Source organism: Lichenostomus cassidix, chromosome 4, assembly GCF_008360975.1.
Source record: "Lichenostomus cassidix isolate B80296 chromosome 4, HeHo_3.0, whole genome shotgun sequence".
In the NCBI taxonomy this organism is placed as follows: domain Eukaryota; kingdom Metazoa; phylum Chordata; class Aves; order Passeriformes; family Meliphagidae; genus Lichenostomus; species Lichenostomus cassidix.
Genome location: NC_139484.1, coordinates 48,817,502 through 48,833,034, shown reverse-complemented (window position 1 = coordinate 48,833,034; position 15,533 = coordinate 48,817,502). Strand labels below are relative to the sequence as shown.

The following is a 15,533-nucleotide window of genomic DNA, read 5'->3' as shown; positions in this document are numbered from 1 at the left end:
TAAAAAATTGAATCATTATTTCTGCTTTATATTTTACCCTGTTACTACTTTGGAGGATCTGGTCTTTCCCTAGAAGAATCTCTACCTATATCAGTGAGTACATACTGTAATTATGGGTCCTTTAAAATGCCTGTAAAATATGTGTGTTTCTACTGAAAGAGCCTACTGAGGTTTCCAGTCAGTGCAGGACCCTGGCAGAGTAAGCGTGGTTGGCCAAGGAAGTGCCTGGCAAAGGTGCAGAGTTGACTGTGTTTATTCTGAAGTAAAAACAAGTCATAGCTTTTCTCATTGCTTATTGCCACAGATGTCTCAGTCTTGAGCACATGTGGGTTCTTTTTTCCAGGGAAACCTAAGCAAAGCAAATAGAAGCTCAGTGAGTGAGTGACTCAGAAGTCAGTCTCACCTATACCATCCTCTTCAAATGCCAGTCTGTCTCCTCAGGTCTCAGAATAGCCATGAATGCATACATTTGTACTGCAAGAATGTTATCTGGTCCCTCTGTACCAGCCAGAGCCAAAACTACTTCAGGTCTTTTAAGACATCCCCTGAGGGTCTTGGTAAGTATCCTTAGTGTGTACTTGGCACACAAGGAGTGAATTTTCCATAAACAGGAGGGGTACAGTGGTTGTGTGCAAGGCCAGGTTTGTGTGAGAAAGACTTCCCCTCTGCCTGCTGGTGTATGTGTGGGTAGGTAGTGATGCCTGATGGGTTTTTTGTCCTTTTTCATTATACTTTTATACTCTTTATATACTTTTTACCCTTTCCCATTCCTGTACTTTTTACTCTCTCATTGTAGCCCCACATGTTTATAACCCTTGTACTCTAGCCTTGTTCAGAATTCTTTGGAGAAGACAAAACAATCGCCACAATCTCAAGAGCATGAGGCATCAACCTTGAAAGAGCCCCATCACTGGGACATGTTTTTGTAAACTAAGTTGTAACCTTTTTGGGGGGAGGTAATTTGAATAAGGGGACAATTACTTCATTTGTTAGGCTTCTTATTGGGGAATTTTAGATAAGTATGCTAATTTATGAAGTCCATAAATTGTAAACGCATGATATCGTCACTCTCTTTTCGTCATGGTGCACCTGAGATCCTGTTAAACCAAGGTAATACCCTTTTCCTATACTGTGGTGTCTGCATCTCAATTTTTTACCAGCATTTTAGGCATCAGTAGTAGTTCATTAGACTCAGCTAATACCTTCCAGTTACTGAGTTTGCTAAGAATAAGGACAAGAGCTTCAGAGCCTTCCTTGGCTGGGGGAGGTTCAGGCATACTTAGGAGAGTGCTGTGTCCTGAGGATTATAAAAAATACATGAGGATCTAACGCTCCCCTTGCAACTATGCTACTTTGCCAAGGATCTTCAAAGGGAATATCCTTTGGATCTGGTAATCAGGGCCCTTTCCTGGGAGGAGAAAGGTTTGGGTTGTAGTCTGTTATTTGAGAGCTGTTTCAAATGTTTGAACAGCCCTTGGAACTGGCAATGGACCCCAGTCCCTTTTCTCATAGCAAAGGACCTCCAATGACAGACAACCACACCCCTGCCTGGGATGTGGATCTTGAATTCTCTTTTGTAAACAGCACTTTACCTGAAAGGTTGGACTGCATGATCTAGGAGGTCTTTTCCAACCTAAATTATTCCGTGAAAGGATGGTGAGGGCTGCTTTTGTTTCCCTATAGCCTACACTCTGGTGCTGAGGGCACTGCAGGCAGATTAAAAAATGTAGGGCTCAAAGGCATTGCAATGAAAATAGCATGAAGTTTGGGTCTCCCCTCCTCTTACAGCAAAAATTGTGAATTATTGGGTGGGATCTTCTTGGTTTTTCCATTCAGGCAGACCCATAATTTGCCAGGATGTAGAATTTTTTACAGCAGTGCACAGAAGCAAGAAAGCTTATGCAAGGCTGCTGCAAAGCAGGTGAGGCTGGCCCACTGCTGGCCATTTTTTAAAATAAAAGTTGTGAGCTCTGCTCTATTTTTTTTAAGGGTCAGCATAGACTGTGAATACTTTTGCAGTGCAGGATAAATAACCTGAATAACAGGAGGAATGGGATTTCAGGTATGTTTTTCTTTAGCATTGGCAATTGACTCAAAGGTTAGGTGAATCCCTCTTCCAGCATATTGGGGAGTAGGTTTGAGGCCACACCTGCGCCTTTCCAGAAACCACCGAGTGAAGGGCGATCTGAATGCCAAAGGTGGATGGAGGGGCCACTCTTCACCTCCCATGTACAAGCTGTTCCATTATGCAAGGGAGAAATCATGGTTTATGAAGGATTTGGGGGATGAGGGGAAGGAGAGGGAAGACAAAGAGCAAGTGAGTGCATGATTGCATAATCTCCTGGCTGGCACCCTGATGTTGGAGGCAAGAGGAAAAGCCAGCAAGGAGCCCTGGATATTAAAGAAGAATCCTATCTGGGGAGTGTTTAATGTCAGACTGATCACCAACCAGATTTAGCTGATCATTAACTAAAGGCAGCTGTGCTTGTGTAATCAGTTTCTGACACTAACATCTGACACAGATTCAACAACCACCATTGTCTGTCAAGCCTTTTTTTAACTTTTGACACAGCATGACTGGGAGACAACCCCACCTGTTACTGGGAAATCTGAAGTACTCGGCAATAGTCCCAGGCTGAGGCACAAAAGTGCCCAGAAGACCAGTTGGATCAGTATTTGAATCCGTGCTTTGTGTTTCACAATGCTAAGAGGAAGGAAGGAGATGCAGCTAAAGAGATTATTCAGGACCTGTGGGACTGGGCATGCGTGTTGAAAAGGCTCCAACAGCTGCATAAAGCAGCCATACGCCGTTCTTGAACACAGGCAGAGGAGAACCTGAGCTCTACGTGTGCTCAGAGCCAGCATTATGTTGCTACAAGAGACATTTTCTGCCTGGCACGTGCCTGCTTACGCCCTCTCCTCATCTCCACCTCTCTGGCTCACCAGAACTTTGACATTGCTAAACAATCTAACAGTTTGCCCAAACAGCTTATGATTAACATAGCATTTTTTTTTTTGGTGACAACAAACCAGTATCTCAAACTGCAATTATTGGTAGTATTTGTTGCAAAATGCAGTCAGTTTCTGGTCAGGTTCAACATGGCTGTTTGCACAGGTCATGGAACACCTGGACAGTAACTCCATCAGGATTAATGTATAATATTGCCATATAAATAAAACCCCAAAGCCATGCAGAATTAAAAGTCAGAGGAAGGCCACCCTGAAAACTCTGATGAGAACATCCTGTCAAACCTCATTCTTTAAGTTTCTGCACAACGATGTTTTGTTTCCCAGTATATGACCTTCCTCTAATTAGATTATTTAAAGCTCTCAGCATACACAGAAATTATTCACACTTCCTTCCAGGCATGATTACATTTGATGGCCTTATGTTGTTTTGTAAATGTCTCTTTTCTTTCATTCTCTTCTGATGTTTTTCTGGAAACCATACACATCATACCAGACATCAAAGGTGTTCCTTCAGAGGCAGTGCTGTGGCCAGCAGCATTGCTTTTCTGAACATGGGGCACACTACAGCTCACACCAGGAGAGCCATTTCAGGCTAAGAGCTTCTCGACAAAACAATAAGGAAATACTAAATGCTAAACCTAATGCAGTGGAAGTAAGAGCAGCCAAATGAGGCACTGCTTCTCATCACTGCCCCATTGGAGAGAAATTGTCTTGTAGCATCCCTTCTTTAAAAGGCTTTACTCAGCTGAACTGTCCCATTGCCTTAACAGTTGTTTGCATAAAATGAGGTGAAGACTTGATCCGCTCTCACAGTATAGTAGAAGCTAATTTGGCTTAATCTTTTCCCCTTCCATATTGAAGCTCAACCAGCATGCAGCAGGAGGTGGTGTCAGAGACAAGATGCATTTGTGATTCAAATTGCAAGCTAGTATTTGATCAAGTGGGAGAATGATTATTTGGATTGTTTATTTCAACAAGGCAGCATGAAATCACTAGGGGAGTTGAAGAAACCCAATTTTTACTCATCATCACAAGAAAGCAGATTTTGATGTATTACATGCAGTGTTTGGTGTAGTGCCAGTCCTGTGGAGGCTTCTTTGGGTTGCTTTCTTTCTAATCATATTCATCTTATAATTCATCATTTCCAGTTCTGCCCTAAACTGAACTACACCTTTTTTAAGATTTGCTTTTTATACTGACCCAATGGCTGTGACCTTCAGATTGTTGTACAATGGTGGGTTTTTCATTAATATGCTTAAGGAAACATATTTTCTCATCCCTAGGATCTTCTTCTACATTTTAAGGATATTTTTTGCAGCAGAAAAAATGAATAATCTTCATTAATTTTAAACCAGTTATAAGTCTGGAAACTACATAGTCACAAAAATTATTCCTCCATTTCATAATTTTTAGCTTGGAAGATGTAACAACAAAACCTATAAATGCAAAAGACTTTTTTTTAAAACCTTGCTGCTTGTGATCTTTAATCACAAATTACTGCTTTATTTTCAATTAATATCTTGTTAAATACTTTACAGTAACACCTTCCATAAAATCAAGAAGAGTGAAACCTTTAAAAAGCTGTATATATATGGTGAATTAGTATGTATTGCCAAATATTGAAGCACATTTGTTTCAGACACTCCCTCTGGCCAACGCTCTGACATGTAGATGTTAAGAAGGTAATACGGAAGCCAGATTCTTGTGCTTATTATATTTAACTACAAAGTATCTACTATGGGATTTGCTGGTTTTGATACAAGATCAAGTAACATGTTCAGTTACTTTTCTTATACGAAAAGACAAATCTTCAGCTGATGTTGCCTGGACATTGGTACGGGTTGTGTTTTACAAGTGAGGATGTGGTTCAGCATGGAATATTTCACTTCTTCGCCCACCCCAAGGTCCACATCTTTGCAGTGAATGGCACTGTAGGCCACTGGCTGGCACAGAACAACTAAGGAGAAGGAGAAAAGAATGTAAGTAGTCCATTTTTGCAAGGAATCCACTTAACGGAATATTTTGCTGCAATAATTTGGTGTATTTTTCCCAAACATTCTAGATAGGACAATTTTTTTTCAGGCTTTGGGGCAGAGTAATCTTGAATTACCTGATGATCTCGAACAGCTAGGCCTTGTACAGATTTATTCAACAGTGTGAATTTAGATTTGTGGCACTTTCCTTTCTACACCACTTTTCTCAAAAGGCATCTGCATCCTTGGCAAACATTTTAACAAGCATCCTTAAAAAAAAAGTTTAGCTTTAGTTTTAGAGGTTATTTATAATCTCACATTTGAGTAAAAGGGTAAATCTTGATGAACAGACATAAATGATCTCGGATTAAGAACTAGTACTTTCTAGATTGATTCAAATGCCAAAAACATTTGTTACTTCTTGTTGTTGTCATTATTATTATTATTTTGTTTCTGATTCTCTGGTATTTATTGCCACTATCTCTGGATAGCTGCATATTATTTTAAACCCTAATGCTCCCCTGGTTCTCCTTTTCTTGCTCAGATCAACACAGGAATCCCTAATGAGGGATCTGAGTTGCTGTTGAGGCAGTGCTCAGAATTTTGTGCTCTGCTTCTGGAGTGCTCTGCACTTCATGGGGAAAGTGAGGAAGCAGCAGGTCTCTACTATCCTATGTGCTGCCTTAGATCCATTGCAACATCCTCCTTCCTTTGGCAGCTCTGGATCCAACACTGCCAAGATCTAGAACTAGAAAATAGACTGCGAATCACAAAGTAGTAGGATTTGATCTAAAACAAAGTAACATAATAAGCATATTTGTCATTACTTTTCTTACTGTATTATTTCTAACTTCCTACGTTGCATGACTACTTTGAAGAGCAAAAGGCAGAGACAGCCATGCTGGTCATCAAAGTATCTTAAGCCTTGGAATTTGCTTTTAATTTGTTCTGACTTGCTTGAGATACATACAGAAGACAAGTGTCCGTTAGAAAATTTGGAATTTACATTTTAAAAGTTACACAGGTGACACACTATTTTTACTGATACTTATTTTCAGATTTCAAATTACCTTAAAAATTTGACAGGTTGGTGCAGTCCTGCATCTTATACAAAAACTAAAAGACAAAGACAAAGTTTACTAATGATTGCTATTTATTTTGTTAAGTCAATAAAAAGTGCATAGTACAAGCCCTTTATCCCAATCCAAGTACTCAGTAAAAGATTACTAGGAAACCGCAGATGGCACAGATGATTTTTTGTTTGGCATAATTCAGATATTTTAAACAACTGATTTACATTAAGTACATATCATCACTCTTCCTTTTTCAATCATGAATATATGACAAGGCTAAGTGATCTGCAGACAGTGCATGAATACATATGATTTCTTATTTCAGAGTATAGTAATTGTGTTAAGCAGACTTTAAAAATACTATTGTTTTAACAAAGTTAAGGTATAATTGTAAACTTCCCTCCGTATTTCCCAAGTTGCTGCAACTTGTATCTCTTACTAACCAAGCTTAAAACCATCATTACCAAACTGATCATATCCTGGAGTTTTGCATACCACTAATCTCTTTGACACTTCTCAAACTTTACCATAAAATCTGTAATCATGATACAATTACTTAATTGCAAATTACAACACTAAAGGCCAGATTGCTGCCACCCTTACTAAAGCTGCTACTAGTACATTATCTCAGAGTAGTTCCACAAACTTCAGTGCAACTACTTGATGAGTAAGGCACTATTTAACACAACTAAGAGTGGCAAATACAGTCCTATGGTTAGTTATTTTTATTTTAATTAAGAGTGCTGATCAGAAGGTTATATCTTGGAGAGAGTATCTGAATTTAAAAGGCATACATTTTGATGTGGGATAGTGGCCTGGCTCTTTTGGAAAACATTTTACAATAAAATATTTCCAATGTTTTTTTCTTTTACATAGAAAATTTAAAATAGCAATTTACATGAGGAAAGCATACATGTATAAAATCACTGGGACAATTAGAGGAATTTCAAGCAAAGACAGTTCATTTAAAGGTAAACCACAACATTCCTCTGAACAAAAAGTTCATTTGCCAAGACTCTTGGAGCTGGGTGCATGTGGTAAATTTTATAAATACATAAACAGACATTTAAGTGAGACTGATCCTCACAAGTGAGGAGCATCTCCTGTAAATCTCACCAACTTCCAGCTGGATGAGGAGTAGTGCTCTGTCTGAATAGAGGCCTGTTTCAGTTGGCTTTTTAATCAATTGGAAGCTTGTTTTATGCCTCCAATAGTGAAGAATTTTGGCCAAAAATCCTTGGGGAGAAAGGGTCATTGTGGGCGATTACATATGGTTCCTTGTGGGTTCAACAAAATGATACTGTATTACTTGTTCTGAACAGTATCCTAAACATAAATGTACATGGAAAGCAAAAAAGCAAGCACAGGCAGAGTCCCAGTGACATCTTTACACAGTGTTTGTGGCCTGTACATTATTAGATATAATGGGACAAATTCTCTCAGCTTCTCTGCTGCAGTTTCATTGCTTTACATGGCACTGCAGTGATGTCACTGAGAGCACCTGGCCCAATCTTCTTCTTCTTTTCTAATTTTTTTTTATTTTTTTACACACACTCCTATGCTTGGGAGCACACTATTCCATAGAAATTCAAAGGTCAATTACATCAAATTACAGAAGCCTTTCTTCAGGTCTACACTGTACCTCTACAAGGAGGCTTAGCTGGCTCACCATTTACCCTGAAGAGCAAAACCCTGTGCCTGTCAGCCATGGGATCTGATGGAAGATTTTTGTTAGAGCCTGTTAATACAAACCTCCTTGAACTTTAACAGTTAGTTCCTTCAGCTCCATAACTAAAGTCCTCATGAAATAAAGGTTTGTAGAGTAAGGCTTTAAATTCCCGTATGTCTGTTCTACTGACCTTTAAAGAAAGAAGCTTCATGTTGGTAACATAAAAATGTTCTTTACATTATTCTCATCAATTTTTCAAATTGAACAAGAAAAATATACAGTGTTGCTTTTCTGTACATCTTTAAAATGTTCTTAAATTAATGTACATAAAAAAGTAATTCCCATTTGCCACAATGGGAGATGTGCACAGGTGTGTGCACAGCCACACATACACACACTTAAACATACCACACATACACACAAATATTAGAGGGGAAAGACATGCCATATGTAGTCACCTGCAAGTTTGTTATTCTACAATTACGACTAGTAGATAAGGATGAAATGGTAAGAATTGCTGATAACATCTAGGTGAAAAAACCTGAATAATCCAGTACATGTATACCAAAAGTTGGTAACTGTTGTAACTTCTTGTATGATTTCATCCTGCCCAATAGACATTACATCATGGCTAAAAACTTGTTAAGGTAACAATTATGAGAAGACTATACCAGGACAGAAAATTCTACCAAGTTCTTCTTACTAAATTTCTCTTTTTATTAAGTCTATATTTAAACACATCTGGGTTTAGAGTACGTTTTTTTGACAACGTATTGAATAAGACATACAATTCATTAATGAACAAGGCTAAATTACTTCCTTTTTTGGTGGTATAATATCTTGTGTAAAGTTGCCAATATATAGATCAAAGCTTTGACAGTGGCAATTGTCACATTCACTTATGTGTGCACGCACACAGAGTATAATTCTAGTGGACAATCCATGCTTTTGCCAGCAACCCTGAAAACTGTGTTAGTGGCCCAAAAACCAGACTAAAAGTTGCTCTGAACCCAGGGCAAATAAAAAACAATTTCTATTTTTCACCACATAACTAAGTTAATACTTTCAACCATAGTATAACTCTCAAAAGCATACTGGAGAAGAAATATGAATTAATCTGAAGAAAGGTCAGTAACCTTCCATTATTACAGATGGACTGGGATTTTCTTTTTATTTCAATGTGTATCAGAAATCACAGCAAAGAAATTAAGATCATTGTAACAGAAAGAGACTGAGTGGAATGTCCACAGTAACAGTAACAACCAAAAAACCCTGCAATGCCTCACCATTATTCAAATTACAATCTATTAGGAATTGTAATAACATACAAAGCAAAAATTAACTTAAAATTGAAGTCGCTAAAAGCAGTCCATGAAGATTACTGCTGAATGATAATTCTGCTCTATATAAATGAGAAAAGAAAACAGTATGGAGTGGGGTTTAGGAGTAATCTGGTCACTTCGTTCATTTGGTCGTGCAAGGTTTTAGCTGCTGAACTTTTCCAATACTGAATGCTCTAGTCCACTGGTGGGGCTGGTGGTTCTTGTCCCTTGGGAGAAGAAGGAAGAAAAGCAGGTCCACGATTAGAAATAGTGCTTCACATAGGAGGATTTAGCAAAAAAAGAACTCAGAAGCGTTATATTGTGTTTTCTTTTACAGTTTTTCAGTATCTCTTAAAATAATTAGAGTAAATGAACATGAAAAAACTGTATTATTTCCTGTATTGATTGAGATTTCTCCATGATCCCACTTCTAGGACAAAGATCACCCTTTCTCAGTATCATGCTGTAATTTTGTTTACTGACTTCTCTTAATGCTATGCTTGTCCCCCTTGCACCGAAGAATGCAGAAGGCAGTTTCAACCAGAGACAGACAGTATCCAGAGCACATTATGGCTCACACTTGGTCACCTGTATCTATTCCATCCCACAGCAGGCCTCATATTCAGCCCTCATGATTTTACTTTCATTTTGATTTTACTCATTTTCATTTTTAATGGAGTTCCAAGAAAACACAGGGAAAAAAAATGGAAGAAAAAATTTACTTTAAGACAGTCTGTATTAAACCAAAATAGATTTAAGCTATTATAGAATCTCCCTGCAGGGTACTTGAAGATACACTTACATTGTGTTGGCTGGTTGGCTTTCCGGCTGTGTTTGATCCTCTTAGATTACTAGGTCTCAGTAAGAACAAGACAAGTGCAATCACCACCCAGGCCATCATTATCATAGCAAAGCTGATGCCATTGTCACTGGAGGAGTTTGGTCCTGGCACTACAGACAAGGAAAACTCAAGTAATAATAGAGCGACAACAGAGTTCTTTTCCCCAAGTGAAAACAAAAATACAGTCTCAGAAAAAAACCTGAATTTTTTTAAAATTGAGTGTTCTGATTAGTCCCTCATTTTGGCTTTGAAACAGTATTCCTGGGTTTTTACCACATTTCTTACCTATTTGAAAAGAGAATCATCTATCTGATAATATTTTACTGTCATTCTCAGAATTATTGTGAATATGTCTTAGTTCGTGTTAACTCCTAGCGAACTGGACATGATAAACATACTTCACATTTAAGAAATCAAACTTGATAGGACACTTGGTAGGAAAAGCCCCCATGTGTATGTTGGTCTTTGTTTTTTGCCTCAAACAAATAAAAGAATAAGACTAAACTGATGAAAGCTTACGCTGCATTGTTAGGCCTCACTCAGAGAACATGCTGTTCTAGCAAGAAGGGAGCAAACTAATAGTAATTAATTTCTTGACTACTCTAAGTTATTTCTTGAGAATTTGTTTGAAGAAGTTTCAGTGTCAATATGCCAGATCTCCATGACTGATCATCTGGGTCATGTGGTATTTCTGCTAGCAACATATCTGCCAGGACGGAAAAAAATGCTGCAGAGAAACATTACAAAGTGAAGCCCAGGAACACAATATAAAAATTTTACACCAAATTTCCATACCTGAATACCTGAAACATCAACATGTGGAAATGAATTTAAGAAAATACCCTCAGGCTGGAAATGGCTGCTTGATCTGTTTGGATCAAGAAATTTTTGCAAATACCTGCACATTTTAAAACTATTTTTCTCCTCTGAAACACCATTTCCAATAATCAAACAGTAACTAATCTTGTCAGCTGAAGTGTAAACCCATGTATAGCTAATTACCTAAAGTACTTACATGAATCCATTTATCATAGTATCTAAAGACTCAACATCTTCATTAATGATCTAGATGCTCAATTAATACAGAGCATTTACTACGAAGCTACAATGAATAACCTTTGGAAAGGGAAGAGCTGTTCTATTTTACTACTCAACTTGAAAATTTTAACATCCAGAAAACTCCACAGAGATACTTGTACCTGTCAGATTTTTCAGTTGTCTTATGTGGTTCACCTCATTATGGAGTTGTCTGGATTCAGTACTGACTGATTGTTCTTATTTAACGTTTACTTGATTACTTATATCCTGTTGGGATCATTTCCTCAAAGATTAATGCTGATACCACAGAACCACCCTCATCACCATCATCCTGGGTGGCACTGCTAACAGAGGCTCTTCCATGGAAAGGGTTTGCTCATAACACAGCAGAGGGACCCTGCAGGGAAGCTTAGAGCTGTGCCATCCTCCACACTGCTTCATAAGTTGGGGCTGTTAGACTGATGTCCTTTACAGATATCACATGCACTCAAAAATGTCAAAGAAGAAAAAACCCACATATTATAGAAGTTTGTGCTTCTCACAGCACAAATAACACCATTAACATGTATGAGCAAATGGAACTGCTTGTGCCTTTTAAATGTCCAACACAGATATTTCTAAACTCGAGAAGTTGTGAATGTAGAGGAATTTTATTATTAGAATTATATGCAATTACAAGTGAGAATTCTTTTGAAGATCTGAGTGAATTAAAGGGCTTTGTATATGAGGAGAAAGGCATAGTGCACAGAAAATGAAGAGGAGTGCTACAGCCTTTAATTCACTAAACTCTTACATATTGGATTTTGAAAGCATAGAGAATTGTGAAGATAAGAGTTTAGACTTTCAGTTTTGTTGACCAAAATATTGTTATTATCAGCATCATATATCAATATTTTAAATCTTGGATGATCTTTATACATGCAATCCAGGAGACCAACACATACTTTGGCATGAAAAGAACAACTGCTTTATTTTGGGGCTTCCAGACAACATTGTTAGCCCCTCTGAGGCTACCTTCAGCAACAAGTAAGAAGGCCTCAGGTACCTGTTTTGGCAAATATGTTTGGTAGAACACTGAAAATTCAGATCACCTGTTAGTTAGGATTCCCCATCCAATGCAGAGAAACAGACTAGTCTGCCTGCCTTCTGGAATTGTTGCTGAACATTAGTGCACTTACCGCCTGCGGTTCAACAAAAGTTGAGGTAAGCAAATGCTGCCAGATCAGCTCATGCTACAGGTCAGGGAGGGGAACAGAAGGGACCACAGAGGGAAACCACAGGTGTTCCTTGCAAGACACAGTTTTTTCCAGCCTGCATTGTAATACAGTTCAGATGGAACCAAATGTGCTGAAACATGTTCTGAACTAAGTTAAGCAAGACAATAGCTGATCTAACTGGCCCTGTACTACCTACTCAAGGCATGCCAGATACTGAAACAGACACAACGATGTGTACACTTTTCAAAAACTGTTAAACCCACATCCCTCACAAATGACCATGTGCTTTAATAAGGATGTGAGATATTTCAGAATCTGTTACTTTAATCTCTTACAGAGAAGAGGATAAGCAAAGTTTCACATAGCTGGGGTGAATCCAACTTTTCAAAGCTTTGCATCACAAATCAAGAGAACAGGGAAGAAGCTATTTCAGCTACTGGGCGCAGTTACATGTTGGAGATAACAATCTTTCTACAAAGACCTCTATTCCTGAGATCACAAAATAACCAGATAAAACCAGCTTATGGATGAAGAACAGCTGAATAAAGCTGAAACCAAGCAGGATGGAATTCATGGTGTTGGGCAGAAGAAAAAAACCCCTTTTTTTTAAGAGTTCACAGCCACAGTGCCTTTATCTATAACTGGTATATTTTTGCAGCTAATTTAGAAGTGATGTTTTGATTCCTTGAAGAATAAAGATTATCCTCTAAGAGCACATGTGGATGGTATTTTCTAATATTTCCAGATGGACAGAAGATTGTCCTGTTCTGAGATTAATGTTCCTGCCACCATGCACTTTGATGGATGGATCTGGTTATTAATCTTCAGTACTCAGGAGATATCAGCTAGTATAGAATGTAACAGTACATATTCCCATGTCACTGAGTGACATGACACACAGTCTCTAATCTACCTTTCCATGCAACACTGAATTCAGCCCAAGGTCTTTATTTTTAGAGTATCTGGTCCCCTGGGTTTGGCATACATATATATCCACACACTTCTCAATGATGCCTGTGAGCAGTTCTGGCTCTGTGGTTACCTGGATTTTTTTTTTTTTTTAAGCAGGGCTGAATTATCTCTGTGCAGGAGAAAGCTTGATGAGGACCTGGTCTAAGATTGTGAGATTAACTCCCATGGGAGTTAATGACTATGGTGAATCCTATCTGTTGCTCCATGTATGAAATACAGTTTTTGGACTTGTTTTTTCCTACAGAAGCAGAGACTAGGCCACACAAACTAGTCTTCTCTCTGAGAGAAATGGGAAGGGGAAGAAAAATATTTTGTGACAGATGATTGCATATTCATTTGAGGTTCTAGAAGGCAGTCAAAGCTATTAAAATTATGAGTTTGGTAAAAACAGTTTCTAAAGATTTAAGGTCAACCATCTCCTGACTGTGCAACTGAAATCTCAAGAACACAATATTCAAACTACTAAGGGCCTATGTTAAATACCTTTATATGAACTTAGTTCTCCTCTTAAACTGAAGTTTTTCCTTCAGAGTGAAGCTGTGCTCTAAAGAAAGAGGAGAGATTTCATTTCTTTTACTGTAAAAGTGTGTTCCATGCGGTGCTTTTTGTCTGCCCTCTCATGGTAGAAATATCTTCTTTTGGAGTACAAACAGATTGACCCTGGTAAAATCTGTTTAACATCTGCATGTGCAAAGGCAAAAGCATGCTCTCTGACTTGTGTCTTCTTTTCATGGTGCTTGAAGCCTTGCTCAAGGAAAGGCATGAAACTGTATGAAGAGAGGTATTTTAGAAGTGAATCATCAGGAAAAACAGAGCCCTTCAGCAGATAATGCCTCCAAGCTGACACTCTCAAAGGCAGGGATAAGGAACACGAAGAAAGCCAAAAAGTACTTGAGCAGAGGAAGGGAGAAGGGAATTCCCAGAAAAGGGAGGGAAGAGTTGGCAGACATTTCATGCTGTTAGGTTAGGCTTCAGTGACTGTCCTATAAGTACAACTCAAGATGAATCACAGATATGTATTCATTTTAAATTGCATAAAAATTTGGAAGTAGAGCAGACAACATTTGAGACAGTCATCTCTGACCACATTACAACCTAGCAGACAGAGCACTGAGAATAGTGTTGAAAATATGAACGTGGTAAATTGAGGTCACAACATCTGGGAATTGCTAGAACACAGAGAAAAAAAACTCAGGCAGTAGCCCCTCATTTCCTTTGACACGGAAGGCTGACTGTGAAGAGTCATGAGCCATCAGAGCAGATCAGTACCAGCTGGGATCCTCCCTAGGCTGGATGAGCTGCTGATGTCGCAACTGCCACATGTCAGAGAACTTCCATGCTCCACTTGTACTAAACAGAATTCAGAAAAAAATTACTGCTTACTCCTCATTTCAAGGGAAACTCTAAGATCTTCTGATTTGCTGAGCATTCATAATCCCAGCAAAATATTAAATGTGTTGCCTATTCAAAACTTACGGCCTTTTTGTTCTGCAAGCCACCCACTGAAATTGAGAGAACAGTCATCAGACTCTGACACACACTTTAACGTCACAGGAGATATTCTCATGGAGAATCAGCAGAGGAACAGCCATTGAGCAGCATGCCCAAATGCTTGATGAAGTGAGGCTCCTATCTTTCTGCACATAGGAGTACAAATCCAAAAGCACTGATCCTGACCCTGGCAGGAAATTCTGCAGGGAAGTCACTACAACCTAATGGTGCGAACAAGTAAGAATCTATAGATAATAACACAAAAAAGTGAATGAGGGAGCCCTGGTACTACTGCTTTGATATGGCACCAAAAAACCAAAAAAGAACCAAAATCAAGGGTTGAAAAAACAATGCATGTACAGGAAGAATCAACAGAGGGCGTTCCTGAAAACTTGCAGCTGGTAGCAACAGCACAACACATGATGCTGCTGTGACATTGGCTGAACCCCAGCCCTGACGTCTTCCAAAACAAAACCACATACATCTCATCAGTTATTCCACAATCCTACAATTTAAGAATCTGTGTATGACAACATTCCCAGCTGTGCTTCCAGAAGGAAGACAAAATTCTGGGAATGAGCAAATTGGTGAGAGTGAAACAAATGTGTTCGTATTGAGGCTCTGAAATGAGGAATCAAAGTCAGCAAGTAACAGGAAATGGAGCTGTGGGACCTAGGGAAGAGGAGACCCACCTCAAATGTAAGCTCATCACTGTATAACTCATAAAAACAGGATGAAGCAATGGACAGAAGACTGGCCAAGAATTGTTTTAATATGTTTCTGAAAACATCTCTAGAAGTTTCTCCAGGTTCAATCTGTTTATTTTTGCCTTTCTGGGGTCTTACAGAGAGGCACAAGCAGAGAATCACAGAAGCATTGCAAAACAACGTGACAAACAGGCAGGCAGTGTCACTGCATCAGCAGAAAAATACCTTCACTAGAACTAAATTTAAGGCAATATAATAAC

At 38.7% G+C, this 15,533-nt stretch overlaps 1 protein-coding gene across 2 annotated transcripts in view; it reads right to left on the bottom strand.

Moving 5' to 3' along the window:
* Positions 1-6,078: 6,078 nt before the first annotated feature.
* The window catches only part of SMIM14 (small integral membrane protein 14), a 38,819-nt gene continuing 29,364 nt past the window's right edge, over positions 6,079-15,533 (bottom strand). For both annotated transcript variants that reach the window (XM_085059124.1, XM_085059123.1), the window contains exons 4-5: positions 9,810-9,958; positions 6,079-9,234 (exon numbers count right to left, since the gene is read on the bottom strand). In XM_085059124.1, the coding sequence (XP_084915250.1) occupies positions 9,202-9,234; positions 9,810-9,958 (182 nt within the window). In that variant the 3' untranslated portion in view covers positions 6,079-9,201. The remainder of the gene's footprint in view (positions 9,235-9,809; positions 9,959-15,533) is intronic.